The following is a 25,166-nucleotide window of genomic DNA, read 5'->3' as shown; positions in this document are numbered from 1 at the left end:
GGACACCGGGGGAAAAAATGGCTTAATAAGTTAGTGAAGGGAAGCATTTAGGAAATTACTATTATGAGCCCAGGACAATTCATCAAATTGATTTAATTCTGAACTTTAAATCTGTTATTGTCAACATGACACAGCAGATTGGAACAGCGCGACTGTTTACACAGCACTGGTAAACACCTGAAACCTGGCCAGTGGAGGTGGAGGTGGACTTACAGGAACTGAGGTCCATGTCTGTTTTTGCCAACTAGGTTTAACGGTCATGTATCATTTATATAATTTTTTTCAGCACATATAGGTTGATGATGCGCACAAACCTGTTGCTGAAGGACCAGATATATGACTGGTGTAGGGACTGACTAACAAAAAACAAACAAACATATGACTGGTCCAAAAGTTTTTTGTCACCTGCGGGCCTGCCGTTTCGAATCGCAAAAAATCAAATAGCAAATAAATAAAAACACGACTTTTGCAGAGTAGACAAGTGGATCGGAATACTAAGCGTTACACACCCGATGGGAAGAAATGTACAGATATATGTAGCAATCACGGATACTCAAAGTGCCACACTGGAAACGGTTGGGCTAATTATACAAAAGAAGTAAAAGAGTTCACAGATTACGAAGACCAGCCACGTGCTTCCATCGGACCAGGATTACTTTGAAAGTGTCACCTTCCAAATATCATTACAATGAGAGGAAAATGTCATGGAAATGAAGCCGATCTTTAATCCAAACGCAAACCCTGTACTGAGGAATGGGCAAAAATTCCATTTAATACTCTTTAAAAATACACTTACACGTTCAAATCCAACAATATGTTCACAAACATGCGTTCATAGAACAACGAACTGTTTCTAGTGTAAGGTGTTCAGGTGAGGGGGGAAAAAAACTCCATGAAATGAACTAAATAAAAAATGTCCGCATCATGTTTCGCAGTGTAAGTGTAAATGTCTTGAGCTGAGGTTCGATTTTGAAACACGGTCCAGTTGGCGTAGATTATTGTTTGGGAACAGGTTGAGTATTTTCATCACTTACACTTCAGGTAAGTCCAATATATTCATTTCTTATTATTGTGTCTTGATTTATTGTAATTTCCATCATGTGGGGAAAAAAAAAGATATATCATTATTTGCTTGTCGCTGAAGGTACTGAGGTTTAAGTACGTATTTAATAACTTAAATAACTTGTATGGTCACCTTATCTCGTTCCTTTTTTTGAAGGGAAAATGTTCAGTGACCACAAGTTCATTGACCCAAACGTCACATCTGTACGAGTCTGTTTAGCACATTGTTTATTACAAAGCGCGTTCAGGAATAGAAGGGAAAAAAACCTCCTCTATAATAATGCCCATTTAAAAAAAAAGAAAAGAAAAAGATGTTCAACAAGCACATGGTGCTCGTTCTTGAGGATTGGTCTCCAAGTGTCTAAATGACTGAATTAACCGATAGAATTCCACTGAACAGTGTGAATACATCGCAAATATTGATAAGGTAGGCAATTAAAATGTAAAAAAAAAAAAAAATAATAAAAAAAGAGTGACAATGCTCAATACTTTGATTGCTTTTCTGTTTTAAATTGTGCGCAGCATTCATGATGGCGTGGACGAGGTCCCCGTGTTGCCTCGCTCTCGTCTTTGTCTGTGTTAGTGCTGCCACGATTGAGACCTTACACAAACTCGATGATCTAAAAAACAAAACTTTTGGTCATGAGTACCCACGCCACGGTCTTTTCCTGCTGCACTGGCTGGCCAACCACATCTCCATCAATCACGCAGAAGACATCCTGCTTCATTTTAATCCTGCACGACAGGACTATGGCTTCCACGACTATAAAAACACCAACAATAGAAATAGCACCCTTCCGCACTTGGAGGACTCAGGTGACAGAGCGTACTACTCTTTGGGCAGGCTCAGCTCAGAGGCGGTCCGAACCAAGCTGCCTCCATACGTCACACAAGACTACTACAATGCCTTCGAGGACCCCAAGAGAGACCTGGACCGCATAGTCGTCAGAGTGCAGACTAGCAACCCAAGCCAAGCAGACAAAGTGTACATCACACAAGCAGTGAGCAATGAGCAAGAGGTGGACTACGACTCAGATGAAACCTATGAGATCAGTCCTAAACTCCTGATGCAAGTACAAATTCTCAAAAACCCTCTTGATTTAATACAAGCTCTGGAATCACATGTGACTGGCGCTCAAACCTCAGATGATCCTAGACTTGTCCTCTCCAAAGAGCAACTTCTCAAACACTTGAAATATTCTGACAAACGTCTTCAGACTATTTATGAAGACCCGAGTGTGAGGTGGGTTCTGTTTCTGGCTGGATACGACATAGAGGACAGGTACAGGATCCATAAGAATACTTGGTCCTGCTCAAATGATGAGCCAACCCAGCATGGCCAAACCTCCAGTGCTCCTGAGACACTGTGTGAAGGCCACAGTACAGTAAACATCCAGGTGAAATCCACAGAAGATGGCTACGCAAAAATCATTTGGAGCGGTTTACCGGAAAACATCCTGAAACAGAACACTACCCTTGTCCTGTTCAGTAGCGACGCGTCTAGTGACATCGAGAGGTTCACAAACATCGACGGCCAAACTTCGGGAACCTACGACACCTACCTGCCGCTGAATCACGGAATTCATCCACGTCTGGTCACGTTCAGCTTGGCCTTCGAGTACGGTTTCATCGGTCTCCGTTACGCAATAATTTGGAGAGGGCCACAGTTTGACGAGGCAAACAGAGCGATTCCTACCGAAATCACGGACTACAACGCAAGCCTTCAACTTTACACCAAAAATGGCTACGCGTGTGCTCGGATATATATCGGAAAATCCTTCACTTATTGGGAAAAAGAGTTTGCCAACTCATGGGTGTCTTTCTACGGCAGCTCTGAAGATCCCGACAACAAATACCAATCCTATCAGTGGGTCACAAAGTTCACGGAAGTTGACAACACTAAAGAATATCTCATCTACGAGTACGAGTCATCCATGAGTATCGGACCTGGAGTCCAAGCTCGCTTTCTGTTCTCCACTCGTTATTTCTTCAGGAGGTTTAGTTCTACAACCGTCAAAGCTCGCACTATTCCTTGGGAGAGTGAATAACTGATTAGAGCAGAGCATATAATATATAATACATAAGAAAACCCTGTCTTGGAAACAAATTAGCATGTGATGAAAATGATGTTTAGCTGTCAGGTTTCATTCCAATGAAATGAACTGATGCAGAAACAATAAAAATCAATCAATCAATGAATAAATAAATAAATAAATAAGAAAGCAAATTATCACAAAAATTAGTGCAACTGTGATTGGGGCTGGTGAGGGGATGAGTGTTTATAGCTGCTATAATGCGAGTAAGAACAGGATGCAACACTTTTCATGGACAGTACACATTAAACGTAACTATAAATGGATAAAAAGTCAGATTCATCGGTTTTTAATTAGATACCATATGTTTGTCAAGCACTTTATTAATATAAAGTTATTCCTAAATTTGAAATCCTAGTTTTTTTTTTACATTTACACTTTCTTCACTTTGGCAAATGCTTGATGTCTACAAAGGCTTGTAGTCGATATTAGAACTGTTCTAATGTGCGAATAAAATAATTTATATGTCTTTGGCTCCCTCTCTTGTCTCAACGGGGTTATTCTCCAGCACGGTGGTGTACAATTACACGATTTAAAATCTTCTATTTATTATAAAGTGCTGTAAGAAACTCTCAGGCCGATATCAAAATGTGCTTCAGTTTAAATCGTGACCTAGAAATAGTGCAAAAATATTGAATATTCCAGACATTCAAGACAGAAAAACAACAACAACAACAACAACAACAAAACAATCAAATGCACACTTTATTACACACTTTATGACGTTAAACAAAAAAGAAAGTGAACATACCTGCAGGACTTCATACTGCTGGAAGGAGAGGTTCATAAAGTAACACATGGACTAGTTGAAAGGTGTGTGATGGTGAACAGGTGAGTGTCATTAGGAATCAGGAGGATTATGGGAGTTGTAGTCTGGGCTCATGGCACGTCTCATATAATATCTCTAAAGATCATTTAAAGAAACGACCAAAAAGAAAACCAGTCCAAACACCACGTTTACTTACACACTTCTTTATTTATTTTAACGAAATATTTCGATATGGTCACCAAATGAGTGCCAATATCTAGGAAAAACTAAATATTACTGAACGGTTGATAACAATAAGTTGAAAATGACATGACTCCACTACGGATCGTTCAGTGTTCTTTAATACGGTTCAACTTTTAGTCACGAGGAAGTACAGACATCGGGAACATAAATGGAGACGTAATATACCATTTATTTTCATTTATTGTATTGACTTCCTAAAGTCGCAAGGTAAAAATGTTTGGTATATTTATTATTATATTATAACATTTAAATGAATATTTTTTTTTACATTGTAATTTATATTTCTCGACTTTATTAGAATATATATACCTATAAATAGCATAGTAATGGTTTTGGATTCCATAAGCTGATTTTATTCTATAATAATAATAATCATAATAATAATAATAATAATAATAATAATAATAGTTATCTTTTAAGTTTTAACACACTTTTACAGACTGAAAGACACACCACGGTCAGCATGTGACTGTTTCCTGTTATTGGGTTGTTTTACCCTCTGACTCATAGTTATATAACAGTCTGTAGCCAAAGACTAGAAGACACCGAACTTCTGACTGTGTTGTTTATCCCGACTTCAGGTATGTGTTCATTCGATTATTATCAGAATTCACTTATTTGAATAATTTTAAGAAAAAAAAAGGGTGGGGGTGTTGATGGGGTCATGCCTTTGTAGTGAATATATACTTATTTTTTTTTTAAACTCCAGACAAAAAAAACAAACAAACAAAAAAAAAACCCCACACACACATTTTGTGTTTATTGCATTATTTAGAGCTTTGTGTATCTTCAATATTAATATTTAAAGCCAACACAATGGCACATGTTTGCTTGGATGTTAATGTGCCCATTATTCACATTCTCGCATACAGTAAATGCCTGATATTGAAAGGATTTATAAAAACCCGCACATGTCGCAAATGAAACATCCTCAGGCGTGTTTTCCGGTTATCCTCGCTGATTTGTAGTCGACTGGTGAAGTGAACGATTTTAACGATGGACTTTGTGCTCGAACATTAATCCAAGTACTGAACGCATTGGACAAACATGTAGCTGCATATTTATTTCTTGGAGCCCTTAGAGCCCACACTGAATTCAGTAATTCAGCATATTTTATGAGGTTATACGTTATTAAGAGCAGATTTACCAGTTTGTTGGTTTGTTGATTGATTTGGATGGATTGAACTGCAGTCAAAATGAAGTTGGGATTATTCTAGACTAGGAATAAACACCAGAGGTGGTTTTGGAGCACACAGAGAGGTAGCCGTATGGAAAAGTACCTCATGTCCACGGTTAAATATGGAGGTGGATCTTTAATGTTTTGGGGCTGTTTTTCTGCCAGAGGACCTGGACATTATGTGAAGATGCATGGCATCATGGACGCTTCAAATGGGCTGTGGTTGGATCTTCCAGCAGGACGATGATCCAAAACATCATCAAAATCAACACAGAAACGGTTTACTGACCACAAAATCAAGGTCCTGCCCTGACCATCCCAGTCCCCTGACCTGAACCCCATAGAACACCTGTGGGGTGAACTGAAGAGGAGAGTCCACCAGCGTGGACCTCGAAATGTGAAGGATCTGGAGAGGTTCTGTATGGAGGAATGCTCTCAGATCCCTCGCCATGTATTCTCCAACATCATCAGCGTTATAGGAGAAGACTCAGAGATGGTATCTGGGCAAAGCGACGTAGCACAAAGTATTGATATATGAATCCTATTAATCGCCCATAGCTAGATCAAAGCAACACCAGTCTTTGTCGGATTTTTCGTTGTAGTCCAAACATCACTGATCCTGATCCTGTAATCATAATGTATCAGTAATTCCCTGCTTTCTCGTTTTTTTTTTTTTTTGTAGGTTTCAAAATGGAGATGCGAGGACAGCTTTGTGGTTTCCTTTTCTACCTGATCGTGACCAGTACTGCTGCCATCGAGACCCTGAAAGACATTAAGGACTTGAAAAGCACAAGAACAGCTTTGAGAGAATTCCCACGACATGGCCTCATGCTCCTGCACTGGTTTGCTAACAATGTCGAAGTTGATTCAAGTGGAGAGATGCAGCTTCATTTCGACCCAGGACAAGGCAGCTATGGATTACACTGCTATAAAGATATCGTCCCTGGAGTGCCTTTCGACTCTTCTGAAAGCCTTTTTTACTCTTTGGGTGACCTCGATCGCGGAAGTGCTCGAATGTTACCGTTCTACGTCACGTACGATTTCCATCATTCGACGGAATCGCCTCGGAAAAACCTAGACCGAGTGCTGATTCGAGTCCAGAAGAGCAATCCGACAAAAATCGAGAAGGTGTATATAACAGAATATCATAAGGACGACAGCCAAAGAAGCAACTACGCTCCAGACTGGACCTATGAGATCAGTCCTCAGCTCCTGATTCAAATTCAAGAACTCGGTACTGATCTAAAATGTGATTCAAGCGATCCTAGACTGAACTTTAGCCAGTGTGAGTTCTTGAATCACCAACAAAAGGCTGCCAAAGTATTAACGATATATCCAAATATTCCAGGTCTGGAATGGTTTCTGACTCTGGCTGGTTACGACATAGACTCGAGGTTTGATATATTTTCACGAGCATCATCCTTCGCAACGAACCCAACTTCTAATCCAAATGCTAATTGCTCTCGACCCTCCGTAGGTATCAATGACGTCATGGGCAACAAAGCAAAACTAGAGGTGAAATCCACTTCAGGAGGGTATGCAAAGATCACATGGAGCGGAATACCCGAGAACGTCGCAAGAACGAAGGTACAAATCGGCCTTTATAAGGGCAGAACCAATACAAAACCTTTGAAAGATTATCCACTGAACGGAAGGACGTACGGATCCATAGACACCAGCGTGCCTCTAAATCCTGGCCTTCAGGTACAGCTTGTACAGAGTGAAAAGACAAGTTACTACATTTTCTTCACAACCACGTACTACACGGCTGTCTGGAAAGGTCCAGAGCTCGACGAAGCCAACGGGATTCCTCCGGTTAATATCAGAGGTTATCAGGGCGGCCTGCAGCTTTATACTAAAGATGGCTACGCCTGTGCCAGACTCTACATCAAGAAAACCTTCATAAACTGGAAAAACGTCTTCAACAATGCTTGGGTGGGATTCTATACGAGCAAGGCAGATGATAATGACAAATACAAAGAATACGCATGGACTAAATCCTTCGAGAAGATTTCAGAAGATGGCTGCCCTTTGGGTTTTGAGATTTATCAGTATGAGTCCAGTGTGAATATCGGCCCTGGAGTCCAGGCTCGATTCATGTTGACCACGCATTACAGTAGTGAGAAAGCCCGAACTGCACCCTGGGAGGAATCGTCAACTTTTAAACAATAACCAACCTTCTACGTCTACGTTTTCTAGACTATGATCTCTTTATAAACAGGATCTTCAGACAATAGCTAAACTTCTAAGGGTTAAGTTCACAAGAACGTCTACTAATGTGTCTAATGTGAACTTCTAAGAGTTTTTCTAGACCCTTCGTCTTTGTGCCCCCGGAGCATGAGTATAGCCGACCACCAAATTTCACCTATTTCAAATAGCCAGGTTTTCTAGGTTACAAGATGTGTCTCGGTAAAAAAAATAAAAATAAATAAGGTCTAATACGTCTCAGTTTTCTCGACGTTAAGTCTCTGCGCCTTGAGACGAATCTCCAACCGTCAAACAACAGCCAAACGTCTAGGACTAGCTTTTCGAGACTTCAAACGAGAGCTAGTTTCTCTAGATCCTGATCTGTTTGTCCTAATTTTTTCTTCCTGAACATTAACAGTGCTTGTCAGTTTTAGTCTGTTCTCAGTTCTGTGTGTTTCTGTTTTTACTCGCATGCAGCTCCTTCCTCCGTATCGAACACAGCAGTTTCAGGTCAAATGAAGCAACCTCTTGGGTCTATAACCAGAATTAGCCTGCTTGTAGAACTGATCCAAATCCTTCTTTTGTCTTGTCATGACAGAATTCTTATATAATGCGCTTTTGCAATATTAACCGACCAATTATCTCCACTCCGAGGACACCACTCCAATTTTATAGATGAGATTTCTTGCCAGGAGTCTGGGCATACCACCAAATCGAAACCCTCTCGATGCCTGTTGAAAACACATCTCGCAGACGAATCCGTCGTGACACCGGCCTGTTTGTTTAAGACTCCTTCCTCCTGCATGACAACGCTCTACGTCGGATACGGATTACGGGATCGCTAGTCGTCCCGTAACGAGCGGTTCTTGTTGTCTAACGTTAGATTATTAGTACGTACTAACAATAATTACTTTCCTTGTCTAAGCCTTTTTATAAATATCATTTGATATGACATTCATATGACTCCTTGTACCAAATAAATCTATAAAATGATTTTGAAATGACTTATTTTTTTTCTTTTGTTTTTTTTGCGTGATTACTTTCCATCACAGAATTCAGGAAACAGGAGTTGATCCACACACACACACACACACACACACACACACTAAATGCAATCTGTAATGTAACAAATGCCTGATTTTTTTTATACCTTGTGTAATTGAATAACACATAACTCATTAGAGCGCATTACAAACTCATTACAAACTCGTTACGAATACCCAGAACACATTAAACTGTCATTCTGATTGAATTACCTTTTTAGCAGAGGGATGATTTGATCGTTAAGCTTTTCTCCCATAGACGTGGGTGATTGATGTACCGTATATATCCGACGGACACAGCCACCTAAGTGCGACTCTTAAAGGTAAATTTGATTAAACGACCCCCCCTCACAAAAAAAAAGCGTATACAAGGTAGCTAGACATCGGAATTGTTAACATATTGGCTTTTAGTAATATACAATATAAAAAAACGCAGATCGGGTCACTACAATGGTGCAACTACGATTTAAAAAATTATGCACACCAGGGAGTCATTGGTGTACCTTATGTGAATAATCCGGAGGACGAGGGGGCAGGGCGATGGATAAAACTTCCCTGACGTGCACTGGAACATCTGTCTGGACAGTACACCTGACCAAAGCTAGGTCATTAAACCAATACTGTTGTGTAAACAGAGTACGTTTCCGGTGCTGACGTGACCGTCACGTCGCACTACAGAGCCCCGCCATTTACAGCGTTTATGTCAGGATCGCACCAATCAAATCACGCAGCATTCGTTTCTGAGGACGTGCACAAGCTACGCTCCAAAACGACCGCACGATACACACGCGGCAGCCGTTCTGTGTATGCGTAGCAACAAGGCTGTATAGAAAAGGGTTCTGTAGGGGTTCTTCAGACGGTCGAGCTCAACACTGAAGATAAGATTTATCGCTTCCTGAATTCCGTCCCTCGCTTTCGGGATCGTCTCAAGGGAAGTAAAAATAAATAAATGAATAAAAAGAAAGAGACAAGCTTTGGTATTTTTAAGAATAATTTATTGCCAGTAGTAAAGCGATTAAGCTAGTGGCAGTATTTAAAAAAACAAAACAAAAAAAACAAAAAAATCATAAACAAGACCGAAGCATCGCTCGCACACGAGCGTTTGCTTGAAAAAAGTCACGAGTCCACACTTCATCTCGCAATATAAATATACCGGGTCCCGTTTTTCTTTTCGTTTTTTTTTTTTTTCTTTTCTTGGTGGAAAAATAAAGGAGTTTCAAAAGTTTTACAAAAAAAACAAACAAACGAACATACGAGAAAAAAAAAAAAAAAAACCCCACAAGAAAATGAATCTGACATCACGATAATAACGCAGACGCCCATCGGAGCGGAGCAGGAAGTGTGGAGACGGTCACACACACACACACACATGTATATATATATATATATATATTTATTTTTTTCAACCATTGTGTATATCTTTTTTCCCCCTCTTTCTGTTGTGCAGCACGAAGCTGATAACGACACGCCCTTTCATTCTTTATTTCTCTCTGCATTGGTTCTTTTTTTTTGAAAAATAAAAATATCTACAAAAAGAACTAGTCAACCCTTAAAATCAAAACTGTACAGTACCATTTACATTACAAACGAATGAGCATTTGTAATAATTGAGAAAAAAGAAAAAAAAATCAAACAAACAACAAAACAAAAACAGACTGCATGGTTTTATCTACACAAACACAGACAGCTATCGCTCGAAATGACGCTTTTTTTCTTTTCAAGAAACAAGACGGTGTGAATTTTATATCGTGGTGTGACATCGTGCGAAGGCAGAGACACACCTGAACACACTCGGGTCCTCTCGACTCCTATGGAAATTAGCTGCTGTGCTCCAGAGGAGAAATCGTCCTTGAATACGTCCACGTCTAAGAGAATGTGTGCGCTTGGATGTATTGTGTGAATCTTGTGTGTGTGTGTGTGTGTGTGTGTGTGTGTGTGTGTTTACGACAACAGTCTCCTGCATAAGGTTTAATTTTCAGGCACTTTTTGATTTTTACTCTTTATGGATCCAGTGTCAGACTTCGGTGTGTTGTTGTTGTGGTTGCGGCGGTACGATGAGCCGTCGAAATTGCGCCCCGTCCTCGGCGCCGCTCTCACAGTCGCTCATGGGCGCCTCTGACTCCTCTACGTCCGAGCATGACACCGTGGACGCGTACAGCGACAGCGAGATGTCGTCAGCCGCGATGCTGCCGCTTTTCGGCTGGTCCGGGTCGGACGACGGGTACTGGTGGTGAGGGAGGTAATGGCTGAGCGTGTAGAGCTGGGGTAATGGCGGGCGCTGGCGTACCCATGATCCTCCAGGACTAGAGGGGGCGGGGCCGAGCGTGTCGTACGATGCGGGCGGAGGCGGAGGAGGAGGCAGGTCGTCATGGGCGGGGAAGTCATCGGGCGGAGGCGGGAAATCGCTCTCGATGTCGTAGCCGCCCGCGTAATAGTCCGTGTCGAGCAAGGCGGGGTCGTTGTACAGGGTGGGCGGAGATTCCACCACCTCATACTGAGGAAACTCCTGGATTCCAGGAAGTTGAACACTCGGCATCCAATCAGATGTGTCCCAGTGATACCCTATAGGACGAAACGACAAAACGTCAAACCGTGACATTACAGCGTCACGATAATATTGTTACGTTAAGGTTAAATTAGCGACGATTTTTAAAAATGATTTATTTCGAACACAACATACTGGGTCGTTGGTTTTTTTTTTTCAGTTCAACTAATTCGTAACATCACTAGTGCATTAATTATTATTAATGTAATACATTCTAATTCATTCCAAGACAGGATTAAATCAGGATGATATAAATCGTTATGCAAAGTTACTGGAGAATTTGATTAGAAAATATATATATATATAAATAAATAAATAATCAAGATTCGTTTTCACTGGAATCCAAACAGAAGGAGGTTGAATTTGCTGAACTGAAATAAAATCCTGTACAGGACAGCTCCATCTGACGGTTATCATCAGGGCGAAAACGACACGACACGGCGAACGCGTACGGTTAAACATCATGCAGGATCACACGGTTAAATCCTCAGACAGGATACACGCATCATACACAACACAAAGAGATGAAAATAAAACGAACAAAACACTGATGCTGACTGAAGACGGGTTCGGAATGGTTTCAGTCTCATTAGTGTCTTTTTCGGGAGTAGTTTTCTATAATAACTTAAAAAAATATATATTATGACACTTTACTATACAAGTTACTGTGCTATGACACAAATAATAATAATATTATTATTAATAATAAAAAGATTAAGAATTAAGCCACTGGTTAATAACATAACAAAGCTACAAGGGGCGTGTTAGCATGAATTAATGATCGTATTAGTGTTCGTTTCATTTTTTATTAGGAAACCGATTTTGTTTTCCTTTTTTTCTTTTTCTTTTTTTTCCCTCTCTCACAGCACTGCATGCAGGTTCGGGGAGAACTCACAGGGCTTCAGGCAAACACGCGGAAAAAAATTCAATTCACCTCTCGGGTTCTTGAGCTCATGAGACGGGAGTGACTCTTTAGGCGAAAGCAAGCAGCAGATACAGAGGAAAGAAAAGGTTAATTTTTTATTTATTTAAATAAAAAAAAAGGACACAGAGAGAAAAAGAAGGAAATATAGAAAGGACATCACAAGGACACAAGGACGCCACTGACTTAATCAGACACGTCAATATTCATAATCTTTATAAGTGAACTGTGTGAAGTCTTTTTTTTTTTTTCTTTATAGATTTATTTAGGAGACATGCCGGATTAAATAAACATAGCGTCCGTGCATCTTTTTTTTTTTTTTAAATCTCCCACCCAACAATACTCATGGAGATGACGAGACAATCAAACAAACGGTACCTTGCGTCTCCACCGAGCCAGCCGCCGAGCTGACCAGGTGGATTACAGTCACTATGGAGGCTTCAGGGAAGGGAAGGAGGGATGGATGGATGGATGGAGGGAGCAGATGAGAGAGAGCTAACGTTAGTGTGAGGACATTGAAGAAGCACCTGGAGTTAAGACGACTACGATGACATGATGCGACACTGCGACGCTGAATAACCCCCTCCTCCCCCACCACACTGAGAAAGCTAGGGCTGGGCGATATATCGATATAATATATCGATATCGTGATAATTGATTACACAATACACTTTTCCGAAATATCATTAATGTATTTTAAAAAAAATTTTTTTAATAATTACAAATGAAATGGTACTGAACGAATGCTGCTGATTTGACGTAATTAAAAAATAATTTTTAGTGTTATGCACAGCTTGTTAGCTAATCATAGCAATGTCTTCAATATCGTGTTGTGATATTTTTATCACATCACCCAGCCCTAGAGGGCGCTGTTTCGTTTCAAGTTGCTTTGGAGCGGATGATGGTGTTGTTTTGAGCGTTCACTTTATAGTGCTTGCAGAAACAGGCTCGCTTTAAACAATCTGAATCGCCTGACTCCGGAACAGAAATATTCACGACCTTAACAATCCAGACCACGCCCACAAAAACGACATTTCTTCTAATGTCTACGTTTCGTCCAAATTCCTTACTGTCGGGGGTTTGGGAATTAAAATGGCGGAACACTTCGACAGAGAAGGGCATGGTGAGGTCTTTTAAACGCTGCACGGTTTACACCGTGTTCAAAGTCGTCTCCTACTCGCAACTTCACTCAGACCTCGGAATGACCTATTTTTCAGCCTCCTAGAAAGTGGGACCAAACATGGCGGCCTCCATAAAAATCGCAACTAGCTAGCCAGCTAAGATTAGTAATAACATTATGAGTTCATTAGTAATTATATCGAAGTATTTCGTCAATGTTATAAATTTCACCAATGACCCCAAATACGAGTATAATCTCATTTAAAAGCAGAAAAAAACGGTGCTTTTGTTTTTAAACATATTTCCTATTGATACGGTTTGAATCGAGTCGGAATTCATCGTTGACGAGGGAGGCGTTCTCTTTGTTTTTTTCCCAGCAGGAGGAGCTACGGGGTTTAGCCGAATGCAACGTGCAGTATTACGATATAAACCGAACAGGCTAAGTAACAAAATAAACGGTTCTTAACAGTTCATAGTTTAGTGACTCCATAAGAAACACCAGGTTCTGGATGCATCATGGTGGAGTGAAGACTCGATGTTTTTGGGTTGATGGTGACATACAGGAGGTCGGTGATACTCGATGATGGTTCCACGGACACTGAGGGTACGATACGGTACAATACGATACAAGCAGAAGGAAGGATCGGGACCAGGAGAATTCTCAAGGATTAAGAAAAAAAGAAAAGTGAAGATGGGGAAAGTCTGTTTGGTTCCACGAGGAAAACAGGAAAGCCTTGAGGTACCTCAGGCTAGGGAAAAAGTAAAAGTAGAAGGCCAAGATTAATGGACTTCTAATGGATTAAAAGTTGTTTGTTTTTTTTTAGCCAAAAAAAAAAAAAAAAAAAGGAATTCCCGTACCACGGACGTCTTCAACTATCCGTAGCAGCTTGCATGCAAAAATATCCAAAAAAAAGAAGCAAACAGAAAAAGGAGTAACAGATGAACCAAATGATCACAAAGCCAGACAGTAGAAGGAGGAAGAAAAACAAACAAAAAACCCCCCACGTTTCTTCTTTTTATACCCTGAGAATCACACTAGGCCTTTTTTGTGAGGCGATCCCTTCCTTCTCCGTGTTTCACTTACGAGTTTAGCTAAAACCTCGCCCTGCGTCTTTGGTGCGGTTTGATCCAAATGGGAGCTAAAGTCCCAAAGCAGCGAGTTAAAGAGGGGGAGAGAAACACAACACAACAACATGACCCTCAAACCACACAGCGTTGAATCGAGTTACGAAAAGAGAAAGAAAGAACGAGCTGGTTAGTATTCATGCTAACGCTAACAACACTACAGTGCTACGGTGGGAGCGATAAGACTGTAGATCACAAAAGAAGTTCAGTTTGTTTTAACGTGCATGGAAGCTTCTGGGTTAAAAATAATAATAATAAAAAATACACAAAGTTAAACGACTAGCTAAGAAGTTGATTTGTTTCACCAGAGAATGCTAACACTGCTAAAAATAAATGTAGGCAAATTAGCGTTTAGCCTTGCTAACATTTTCCATAATAATGGTTGAAGATAAACCCTATCTAGTTAGCTTTGTGTAAACTAGACTCAGATTGTATTCAGTGTTAGCCTCCTTTAGGTGAAATATTTCTATAATTTCCCTTGTTTAAGTCGTGAGAACTATCAACTTCATCAAAACTTAGCAAGAGATTCAGTTAAGCTGCGCTGCTTACTAAAGATCTGACAAGCTTCTGCTTATTAGAAACGCTTAATAAAGGAGGATGAACTGAACACCTGAGCAGAAACGATGCTAATGATGCTAAGTGCTAAACCGTACAGTACCGGTTAGCACACGTACCGTTGTCGTCGCAGGACTCAGACTGGAAAGAACTGAGCGACTGCACCTCGGACATGCTGCCCCGGGTGTTATAGGGGTGACACGTGCTGTCCTCCACTGCCTTCTTACTGAAACACGGATCCAGATCTACGACTTTAGCTGTGAGTAAACAAAAAAGATGCACATTATGAGCACTACGTTAATTAGGTAAGTCCATGGTAAAAAAGAAAAATTAAAAATGAAGGAAAACGGAAATGGAAAGTCAGGTCCGTCTTTACCGTCGTAATCGTAGTCCCAGCTGGGTTTCTGAATCGAGTCGCTGTCCGAGGCAGAGTTAGACGGCGGTGGCGGGGGCAGGTTGGGCGCCACGCTGCACACGGCAACGGCTTTGCGGTGCCCATGGCCTACCGGGTCAGGGTTGAAAGTGCTGAACTCGGTGTGCTCGGGAACAGCCGAACCTTCAAACGAGCTGCGGTCCAGGTTGTTGCGAGAGTCACTCGGCACGCTGGGAGTGTATGAGATGGGTCGCACGGGCACTTGGGGCGGCACGTCAGAGTAGACGTTCCTGCCCAACTTGGAGTCGTAATACGGACGCTGCAGGAAGGACGAGTGCAGGCGCTTGTCGTCGTCGGGAGACTGGGGCTTGGTGCGCCGGCACACGCGCTTCCGGATCACGACAAACAGTAGAGCCATGACGAAGATCACGGCAACAAAGACGGCGATGCCGATGACCTCCTCCAGGCCGATGTTCCAGGATGTAGAGAGCACCTTGTTGCTTATCTGGGCGTGCTGCTCGCAGTGGTGACCTCCGTAACCAAGCGAGCAGTTACAGCTGTATGAGCCGTACGTGTTCTGGCACTGGCCAGCATTGGCGCACGGGTTTTTCAGACACTCGTCCACATCACTCAGGCACCTGGCCATGCAGACAGACATTTCCTTAATGTTTACGAACAAAAAAACAACTGTGCTGTTCTACTATTACTGAAAATACCTCTCTCCTTGGAAGCCAGGCTCGCACTCGCACACCGGGCCGTCCAGGCTGCCGATGCACCTGCCGTTGTTCTTGCAGGGGTTCTCTGTGCAGTATGGACCTAGCTGACACCTGTCACACACCCAAAACAAATTAATAAGACGAGCAAGAGCAGAAACCACCTCGCCGAGTTGTTAAATCCTACGAATCGGATCACTAACCACGGTTTAACCGACTGGGCAAGCAACCAGAACGATCACGATCATGGGACTGGATCCCATGAACATGATCAGTCACGATACAAGCCTACCGTACAGCATGAAAGCAACTGTAGGGCCTTGCGTTCATATAAAATGGGTATGTTCTTGTGTGTGTTTTCTCACCACTGGCCGGAGTACTGGCCTCGGCACTGGCAGAAGAAGTCATCTCCACGTGGCACACAAGTTCCACCATAAAGACAGGGATTGGATGAGCAGGGGCTGATGCTAACCTCACAGTGGCTGCCCATAAACAGAGCACTGCACTTACAGAAATAACCTACAACAAAAACAGGGAGAGAAATGTGGACAAAAGGAAAAATACTGATTGCGTAGGCTCTCAATTTTGTGTTTTGTTGTCACAAATATGCAAAACGTATGTAGCAGAAATGACTTCCTAAACTCGTCTTTTCCCCTCACTGCTACATCTAAATCTGCGCTCCCAGACCCCGTACCTCCATTGGGCAGCTCAGTGCAGGTTCCCCCGTTGGCACAGGGCTCACTGGCGCAGCTCGATACCCGAGGAGGTGGGCTGCAGCCCGGCACAGCTTCCACGAGTTCCTCCAGCACAGAGTGCGCGCTACGAGGCTGCGATCTCAGTGGCAGCTCGCGTCCGTTCAACACAACCTCCTGCAGGCAGCCCCTCAGGCCATTGGCCACACCCGCCTGCCACACATGCCCACCAAAGAAGACGCTGGTGTCGAGGTTGAGCGTGCGAAGGTTGCCCTGTGCTTTGCCCGAGGCGGTGTGTGTTCGGTCGAGCACCAGGCGGGCATAGTTTCCATCCACCTCGAGCGAGACTGTGTGCCATTCACCATCATTCACTAATGGGCTGTGGATGGGGACGACACCAGGCCCACTGCCACAGTCAAACTTGTACTGCAGGCGCCCGTTCACGATCTACACACAATAATATACACGTTAGCGCATCGTCCCATTCCTTTAATACGTCGCACACACGGCTGAACACATGAACGGGTACTGCTGCAAATTAAATCTGATCTGCCAAGCACAGACTTTACCATGACATCACCACTAGCCTTTTCTTTTCAGCTCCATGGCTGCTTATTGGCACAGTGCTAACCACAGCAAACTACTGAGCTTAGCTAAAGTTAGCCAATTAGCTAAGCTAACGCTAAAGCTGAGTTCAGTGGGCGCAACCTACAGTAATGCTATTTCATTAGCCAATTCAGCTAGCAATCTAGCTAATACTTGGCTAACTAGTATACTGTGTAAATAAAATAGCGCAGCTAGGTTTGTTAGAAAGCTAGCTAACCTTAACTATTATATTATCTACTATATTGTGTAATCAGATAGCTTCAAAATGTTCACTAAAATGTTAGTTAAACTATTTCATTAGATAATTAAGCCCAATAACGAAGATAATGTTAGCTAATGTTTTGTATTAAAACCAGCTGCTAAGTTTAATAGTAAGCTAACATTAGGATTTACTAAAACGTTCTTACAGGCTAAATAAAGCATGATGCAAGAAGTGTGTGTGTGTGTGTGTGTGTGTGTTCTCAGAGGCTAAATGTAGCATAGCGTAGCGTAGTGGATGTGTGTGCAAGGCAGAAATAGCAGGATGCTGTAATAAGGATAATATAGCACATAACAGTGTACCACTCTCTCTCTCTCTCTCTGCCTGTCTCGCTCTCTGTCTCTCTCCTTCTGTCTGTCTCTCTTTCTCAGTGCTGGAAAGGAATCTGTGAGAAAGCGCTCTCTCTCGCCCTCTCACACTACCAAAATAACCCGCTCTCTGTTTTTCTGTTGAGACCCCTTGAGGCGGCCATATTGAGGAGACGACGGACAGAGTGTGAGAGAAAAGAAAGAACGGCAGGCAGAAGAGAATGAAGAGAATGAGGAGGTTTTCCCAACATGCTGTGTGGGAAAATCTGTTATAATAATGCTACACTCAAGCATTTCAGATCTGCCTCTGCACTCATCATTATGAGAAGGATGAGAAGGGGGTGTGGCCTCGGTGCCCTTCAATTTCATTTAAGGAGGTGTGGCCTAGCAGTGAATGAGGTGTGGTCTCTGTCCCTGCCAGTCTTAGTCAAGGGGGCGTGTCCTAGCAGTAAATAACTCATCATTATTAGAAGGATGAGAAGGGGGTGTCGCCTCGGTGCCCTTCAATTTCATTTAAGGAGGTGTGGCCTAGCAGTGAATGAGGTGTGGTCTCTGTCCCTGCCAGTCTTAGTCAAGGGGGCGTGTCCTAGCAGTAAATAACTCATCATTATAAGAAGGATGAGAAGGGGGTGTCGCCTCGGTGCCCTTCAATTTCATTTAAGGAGGTGTGGCCTAGCAGTGAATGAGGTGTGGTCTCTGTCCCTGCCAGTCTTAGTCAAGGGGGCGTGTCCTAGCAGTAAATAACTCATCATTATAAGAAGGATGAGAAGGGGGTGTCGCCTCGGTGCCCTTCAATTTCATTTAAGGAGGTGTGGCCTAGCAGTGAATGAGGTGTGGTCTCTGTCCCTGCCAGTCTTAGTCAAGGGGGCGTGGCCTAGCAGTAAAGTAGGTGTCATCTCTTCCCATGTCAGTTTTAGTCAAGGGGGTGTGGCCTAGCAGTAAAGGAGGTGTGATCTCTTCCCAATTCAGTTTTAGTCAAAGGGGCATGGCTGAGCACTAAAGAAGGTGTGGTCTCTGCCCCTGTCAGACTTAGTCAAGGAGGTGTGGCATCAGTGTCAGTAAAAAAAGGAGTCGCCTCGGTATGTCCCAAATAAGCAAATGTGGCCTCTTAGTTTTTCAAAGTTAGCCATATTCTGATACAGTTCTGTGTGAGCATGCAAGTGTGTGTGTGTGTGTGTGTGTGTGCGTGCGTGCGTGTGTTCACCTCCAGGATGCTGTAGTCAGTGCCCTTGGCGTACATGATGGTGGCATGGTCGGAGAATGTGCGCAGCCTGAGAGAGAGATTCATCTCCTCCTTATTGTCATTCTCCATCAGCCTGTAGCGCACGTAGCCGTTCCCGCTGAATGTCAAAGCGTGACCTTCTGAAACACACACACACGCACAGAGTTATAATGCAGTGTGTTCGATTTATTTATACAGTGAATTATGCTGAGGTGTCGTGAGAGAGACAATGTCCTTACCGGCACATTGTCCATGTTTCTCGTCTGAGCATATGCAGCTGAACGAGGTGTGCGTCGGGTCTTCCACACACTCCGTACCCTCGGGACATGGGTTCCCTCCACACAGCTTGCTCATCTCAGCGCACTCGGCACCTTCACGGATGCACAAAGAGTAAAGCAAATCAGTGAAATAATCCAAATAATTCTAGAACTCATGGATTAATATGTATCGACAAAGTGAAATGTTGTATTTGAGGAAGCGCGGAGCGTGCGTTACCGCGGCAGAGGCAGTCAGCTGTCCTCGTGTGGCGTGGGGTGACGAAGCTGAGCCTTGCTGTGCTGTACGTTGCCATAGCGCCCGTCTCCAAGGTCAACGTCTCCTGGCAGTGACGAGGCGGACAGTCCAATCGAGGGCAAAGTTTCTTGCCCACACGGACAATCCTCACCCCTGTTATCTCCTCAATGGCACCAACGGAGGCATTCAGCTTCCTCAGAACCACTTCCTGTGTCTGCTCCGGACTTCCTGTCTTGTCAAGCGCGAGGAGCACTTCCAGATCACCGTGATCAGGCTGCAGGCTGACGAGCTGCACATCGCTGCGCCGCACGCCCGCGGTGTTACGCAACGCCCGGGCGAAATTTCGCCAATGCTCGCCGATGAACTCTTCAGGCGCGATGGTGTCCAGGCGGAGGCTCACGAGGTTTCCGAGAGCAGGGGCGGGGCGCACGTGCACAGTGACGCGCGCCCACGTTGTGAAGCGACCGTCTGTTACAGTGACGTTGAGCGGGTAGCGACCGGAGTCCAGGGCACCCAGCGCCACGAGTCGGCCGTCGGCAGGCGAGACAGAGAAGAGGGCGGAGTTGTCAGAAGGGGCGGGGTCAGGGCTGATGCCGTAGGTGAGGGTATCGTGCACATCTTGATCAGTCGCATGGATTTTTCCCAGCACTCCACCTCCGGCGTACTCGGCGGTCGTTGTGGTGACGAAAACATCGAGCTGGAGGATGACAGGCGGGTGGATGCTCTCTTCGATCAGGCGAACGAACACCATGGCGGAGGAGGAGAGCGGCGGCCGGCCGGAGTCCGACACCTGAAACGGAGAGACGGTTCCAGAGTTCATGATTCAGAGTCACCACTGAGTCACTTGCAAGGTAAATGAATTGATTCATTGCAAGGAATTATGATTCAAATGATTTTTTTTACTTTGAGTCATTTATAGGGTAAATAAAAAAATTCAGGTTATTAAATATGTGGTAAATGAATTGATTCAATGAGAGAAAAGATCCAGGATAAATGAATCACTTCAATAAAATGAGGTGAAAGAGAGGGTTTCTGTGATTCAGAGTCACCACTGAGTCACTCATTCAAAAAAGCATGGATTCAGAAAAAGGAAATAGGATTATATGGCCCACACACACACACACAGAAAGAGAGAGAGAGAGAGAGAGAGAGAGAGAGAGAGAGAGATTCAGAATCAACTCTGAGTCACAGAAAAAATGAATCATTTCACTAAAATGAATTAAAAGAGAGGGTTACTGTGATTCAGAGTCACAAATTCTAAATAGCATGGATTCAGAAAAAGGAAATAGGATTATATGGCACAGACAGACAGACAGACAGAGAGAGAGATTCCGAATCACAGCTCAGTCACAGGATAAACGAATCATTTAAGGAAAATTCATGACCATTTAGAATCACTCATGACTCATCACTCATGACTCACTCATCAATCCCCCTCTTTTTAGACAGAAACCTGATAAATAAAACGACTGTTTAATACGACGGCAACGATTTCAACGGTCGAGTCTGAAGTTTGAACATTTGACGAACAGATTAATATCGTATCTCGTCCACGCAGGAAAGCAGCAGCGTGGTGGATTCGGCTCTAACGCACCCGGCCGAGCTCCTGCAGAGATTTCGATCCAAGTCAGTGTTTACCGCGGCTTTCGGTTGCCAGAACAGAGATTTATCGAGCTTTTTGTTTTGCGGGCATGAAACCCAGAGTCAGATTGTTCGGCACGTGTAGAAGCAGCTGAAGCTTTAGCGGCCGTAATCGTCTTCGAGGCGGATCATTACGGTGCTCGCGGCGGCGCAGGAACACATCGATACACAATACGCCAATTATAAAATCACGATAAAATCACGTATCGGATGGATAAAAACGCGACGAATACACTTTACGTTTAGCACGCTCCTTACCTGGATCTCTAAGACGTAGCTGTCCTTGCTGCGGCGACTCAGCGTGCCGATCGACACCAGCACTCCTTGAGACGTGACGTCGAACGTGTGGTCCTCGTTCCCGCTGACGACGGAGAAGGAGAACGGCGGCCCGTTGTGTGAGGCGTCACGGTCCGATACACTCAGCTGGAGGACGCTGGTCCCGACCGGACGGTTCTCCTGTGGGTTAAAAACAAACGCACACCGCGGTTAGTCATTAACGCGTACGTATTTCCTGTACAGCGAATCTCCGCCCACTCGTGAAGACGATTCGAGTTTTTGATTTTATTTTTTTTTAGATTTAACTAGAAGAGGGAGAACCAGACAGAGACAGCAAAAAAGGTCTATTTGTTGAGATGTGTGTGTGTGTGTGTACCTGGATGATGAGTGTGTAGTTGCTCTGGGAGAAGACGGGTGGGTTGTCGTTGATGTCGGAGACGTCGATGTTGAGTTTGGCGGTGCTTAAACGAACTGGACTCCCGCTATCAGATGCTCTGACAGTCAGAGTGTAACCAGACACCTACACAAACACACACACACAGTAAGACAAAGCAAAAAAAAACCCCTGAAAAATAGTGATGATGGTTGATCAAATGCATGCCCTTGTGTGTGTGTGTGTGTGTGTGTGTGTGTGTGTGTACCTTCTCACGGTCCAGATGCCGTGCCACCTTCACCTCTCCCTTTATTGGGTCGATGGAGAAGGGGCTTCCTTGGTTGCCGCTGACGATGGAGTAGCGCACCTGGTTATTGGAGGACCCGTCTGCATCTTCAGCCATGACCTACACACACACACACACACACACACACACCTCATTACCATTACGCTTTATTAGTGCGCACTCTTTAGCCTATTTATGGTCATGAGGGGGCGGAGACTCACCGTCAGCACCGCCTTGCCCGGCTCGATGTCCTCACTCACCACGGCCGCGTAGACCGTCTGGCTGAAAACGGGGCTGTTGTCGTTTACGTCCGTCACGTTAATACTAACCACGGCCCTGTCGCTTAGAGACGGCGTTTCTCCGTCTGTCGCCTCGACCGTCAGAGAGAACTCGCGGGACGCTTCGTAATCCAGCGGCGCGATCACAAAAACGACTCCTACGCAGACACGGGCAAGAACGAGAATCAAACATGGCTGACCTTTCCGTTTTGGTTGTGAGACAGACGTGAGAAGCGGCGTTAAAACGCCTCCGTACGTCGCAGCGCTTCGGCGTTTACCTGTGTGCGTGTCCACGCTGAACGCGCCCTTGTCGTTCCCGTCGACGATGGAGTAAGAAATCTGGGCTTCGGCGTCACGGCTAGCCGCGCGCACGTGCAGCACCTGGGTTCCTGCGGCGACGTCCTCGGGGACGGTGGCGACGTACTCGCGGTGCTGGAAGACGGGAGGGTCGTCGTTGAGGTCCAGCACGGACACGGTCACCGAGCAGACGGTGGAGAGGGGGCGGGGCCAGCCACGGTCCGCGGCGCGGGCTCGAAGAGTGTACGACGGGCGGAGCTCACGGTTGAGGGGTGCGGCCAAGCGGAGCACGCCGGAGTGCTCGTCGATAGAGAACGCTCCGTCGGCCGGATCCAACAGAGAGTATACGAGCTCGGCGTTAGCGCCTGCGCAGACAAAGAGAAAAAAAAAAAGTCAAAGGAAAGCGAAAACCAATCTTCCTTTCATCTCTTCCCAATCACAGCTGATTACAGTTAACATAACCCTGTGATCTGAAATGAATCCAATCAGAGACCCTCGCAGCGCTGGGGTTAGAATGACTGCCACAACACGCTGATTTTCATGATTATTATTATTATTACTGCAGAATGAGTGGTGTACCGTGCAGGAGAAAACATCAGCGTGTTCCCGAGGAGCCGGTCACCGTGTTCAGGTTGGATAATGACTTCATTATTTACCGGCGTCTGCGGTTATTGATTTCGCTCTGGACAGCATCGAGCCATCACGATGTGTTAACACGTCCCCGGTATTCACGCGCATCGATTTCACAGACGCCGCCAGAACCGATAATCCGGCCGCTGCGGAACACGCGTACACAGACGTGCGATAAACACGGCCGACCGCGTAAAGAAATGTGAAAAGAATGTGCATCTCTTCGCCTATACGGCGTTTAAACACACACACACACACACACTATGGAACGAGAGTGAGAAAGAAGCAACTGCTTTTGATTTCTTACATAATTTTTTCCCTTCTGCACGTGTTGACAGATTCACATTTATCCCCCCCGCCGGGTCATCCGGTTCCCGTCCCACCGTGTTCCTCGCGTTTAAGCGAATCCCGCCGAGCAGTAACACACTCGAAGCTCGGATCAGAAACCTCTCACGAGGCACAGAATCGCAGTTTTATTCCGCATTAGCAATACGTTATCGTCTCTATGGTAACAGCTCCCTCACAGGAACCGGTGACGTGACGTGGTGATGTTTCCATGACGAGACGTTTACTTAAGGTGTATATAAAGGAGTCGTCCGTCTCAGAGCGAAGATAAAGCTGTAAGATCTTTTATTATTATTTATTATTTATTTATGTTACAAAATGGCATCCCTGATTCGCAACGCAGAATCGCCGACTCGGAGGACGCTGTAAACACACACGCCCTGACGTGCGGCACGAGACGGTGTACACATACGCGCGACGTGTAACAGCTGTATTTCTCGATGATAATAAAAAAGGTCTGCGATGGAAGAAGAGAAGGAGAGAAAGCGGTTTTGCGTGGGCACGGGCGCCTGGAATTCAGAGCTGCTGAAAAACAGGATGACATTTAGGACGGAACCGACGTGAACAAAGGACGCTGAAAGAGAAGAAGAGAAAGAGGATCTCATAGTGCGGGGGGCGGGGGGGGGGGGAGGGCGAGAGAGAGAGTGAGAGAGAGATAGACAGTGATAGAGCGAGTGAGAGAGAGAGACAGAGAGAGAGACAGAGTGAGAGAGAGACAGAGAGAGAGAGACAGAGAGAGCGAGAGAGAGACAGAGAGAGAGAGAGAAAATGAGTGAGAGAGAGATAGAGAGAGAGAGCGAGAAAGAGACAGACAGAGAGAGTGAGAGAGAGACAGAGAGAGAGAGAGAACGACAGAGAGAAAGAGAGACAGACAGCGAGAGCGAGAGAGAGACAGAGAGAAAGAGAGACAGACAGAGAGAGAGAAAATGAGTGAGAGAGATAGAGACAGAGAGAGAGCGAGAAAGAGACAGACAGAGAGAGTGAGAGAGAGACAGAAAGAGAGAGAGAGAGAGACAGAGAGAGAGAAAATGAGTGAGAGAGAGATAGAGAGAGAGAGAGAGCGAGAAAGAGACAGACAGAGAGAGCGAGAGAGAGACAGAAAGAGAGAGAGAGAGAGAGAGAGATAGAGAGAGAGAGAGAGAGAGAGAGAGAGACACACACAATCGGCAAACAGAGTCAAGGGCGTACATGTTCAGACATTAAACACTTATCTCTCCCCTCTCTCTCTCTCTCTCTCTCTCTCTCTCTCTCTCACACACACACACACATAACTTTGTACCCAGCTTTCATCTTTGAACTCTGCTTTAACTCCATCTGCTCTTTGAAGTCTGCACTTTGAAGCAGGACAAAAGTTTCCCCCTTTCACCGATCGCCAAATATATTTCCCCGTCCTGCTTAAACATGGCCGACTTCATCAGGGTGCGTTCACTAATTACGAGCGATCATGTCGTCTCCTCGTCCCTACGGCCTTACCGGCAGGAAATGACATCGCGATTTCTTTTCGCTTCTTGAAA

At 44.5% G+C, this 25,166-nt stretch overlaps 3 protein-coding genes across 7 annotated transcripts in view; 2 read left to right on the top strand and 1 right to left on the bottom strand.

Moving 5' to 3' along the window:
- Window positions 1–966: 966 nt before the first annotated feature.
- Window positions 967–3,624, top strand: LOC108260949 (uncharacterized). 2 transcript variants are annotated; one of them, XM_017461694.2, is made up of 2 exons: window positions 967–1,041; window positions 1,585–3,624. In XM_017461694.2, the coding sequence occupies exon 2, from the start codon at window positions 1,590–1,592 to the stop codon at window positions 3,108–3,110; it is 1,521 nt and encodes a 506-aa protein (XP_017317183.1). In that variant the 5' UTR covers window positions 967–1,041; window positions 1,585–1,589; the 3' UTR covers window positions 3,111–3,624. The 2 variants fall into 2 exon arrangements, with proteins under 2 accessions (XP_017317183.1, XP_047008098.1); XM_047152142.2 differs by lacking the exon at window positions 967–1,041 and adding an exon at window positions 1,141–1,489.
- Window positions 3,625–4,624: 1,000 nt separating this feature from the next.
- On the top strand, window positions 4,625–8,525 carry LOC108260950 (uncharacterized). Its single transcript, XM_017461696.3, has 2 exons — window positions 4,625–4,748; window positions 6,027–8,525. Exon 2 carries the CDS (start codon window positions 6,035–6,037, stop codon window positions 7,514–7,516), a length of 1,482 nt encoding a protein of 493 aa, XP_017317185.1. The 5' UTR covers window positions 4,625–4,748; window positions 6,027–6,034; the 3' UTR covers window positions 7,517–8,525.
- Window positions 8,526–9,547: 1,022 nt separating this feature from the next.
- fat1a (FAT atypical cadherin 1a) overlaps window positions 9,548–25,166 on the bottom strand; it is a 77,030-nt gene continuing 61,411 nt past the window's right edge. For 2 of the 4 annotated variants that reach the window (XM_053677319.1, XM_047152139.2), the window contains exons 14-29: window positions 22,659–23,042; window positions 22,324–22,538; window positions 22,085–22,222; window positions 21,820–21,963; window positions 21,426–21,623; window positions 19,509–20,316; window positions 19,253–19,384; window positions 18,996–19,153; window positions 16,621–17,065; window positions 16,292–16,445; window positions 15,930–16,040; window positions 15,217–15,851; window positions 14,960–15,097; window positions 12,420–12,479; window positions 12,054–12,089; window positions 9,548–11,136 (exon numbers count right to left, since the gene is read on the bottom strand). In XM_053677319.1, coding sequence (XP_053533294.1) covers window positions 10,589–11,136; window positions 12,054–12,089; window positions 12,420–12,479; window positions 14,960–15,097; window positions 15,217–15,851; window positions 15,930–16,040; window positions 16,292–16,445; window positions 16,621–17,065; window positions 18,996–19,153; window positions 19,253–19,384; window positions 19,509–20,316; window positions 21,426–21,623; window positions 21,820–21,963; window positions 22,085–22,222; window positions 22,324–22,538; window positions 22,659–23,042 — 4,304 coding nt within the window. In that variant the 3' untranslated portion in view covers window positions 9,548–10,588. The remainder of the gene's footprint in view (window positions 11,137–12,053; window positions 12,090–12,419; window positions 12,480–14,959; window positions 15,098–15,216; window positions 15,852–15,929; window positions 16,041–16,291; window positions 16,446–16,620; window positions 17,066–18,995; window positions 19,154–19,252; window positions 19,385–19,508; window positions 20,317–21,425; window positions 21,624–21,819; window positions 21,964–22,084; window positions 22,223–22,323; window positions 22,539–22,658; window positions 23,043–25,166) is intronic. The other 2 variants (XM_053677320.1, XM_017461445.3) reach the window with 2 other exon arrangements.

Source organism: Ictalurus punctatus, chromosome 29, assembly GCF_001660625.3.
Source record: "Ictalurus punctatus breed USDA103 chromosome 29, Coco_2.0, whole genome shotgun sequence".
NCBI classification, from domain to species: domain Eukaryota; kingdom Metazoa; phylum Chordata; class Actinopteri; order Siluriformes; family Ictaluridae; genus Ictalurus; species Ictalurus punctatus.
This window is presented reverse-complemented; position numbering and strand designations above follow the sequence as displayed.

Excerpts from the sequence above, each read along its gene's own strand:
- LOC108260949 (XM_017461694.2), top strand. The coding sequence starts at position 1,590 with ATGATGGCGTGGACGAGGTCCCCGTGTTGCCTCGCTCTCGTCTTTGTC.
- LOC108260950 (XM_017461696.3), top strand. The coding sequence starts at position 6,035 with ATGGAGATGCGAGGACAGCTTTGTGGTTTCCTTTTCTACCTGATCGTG.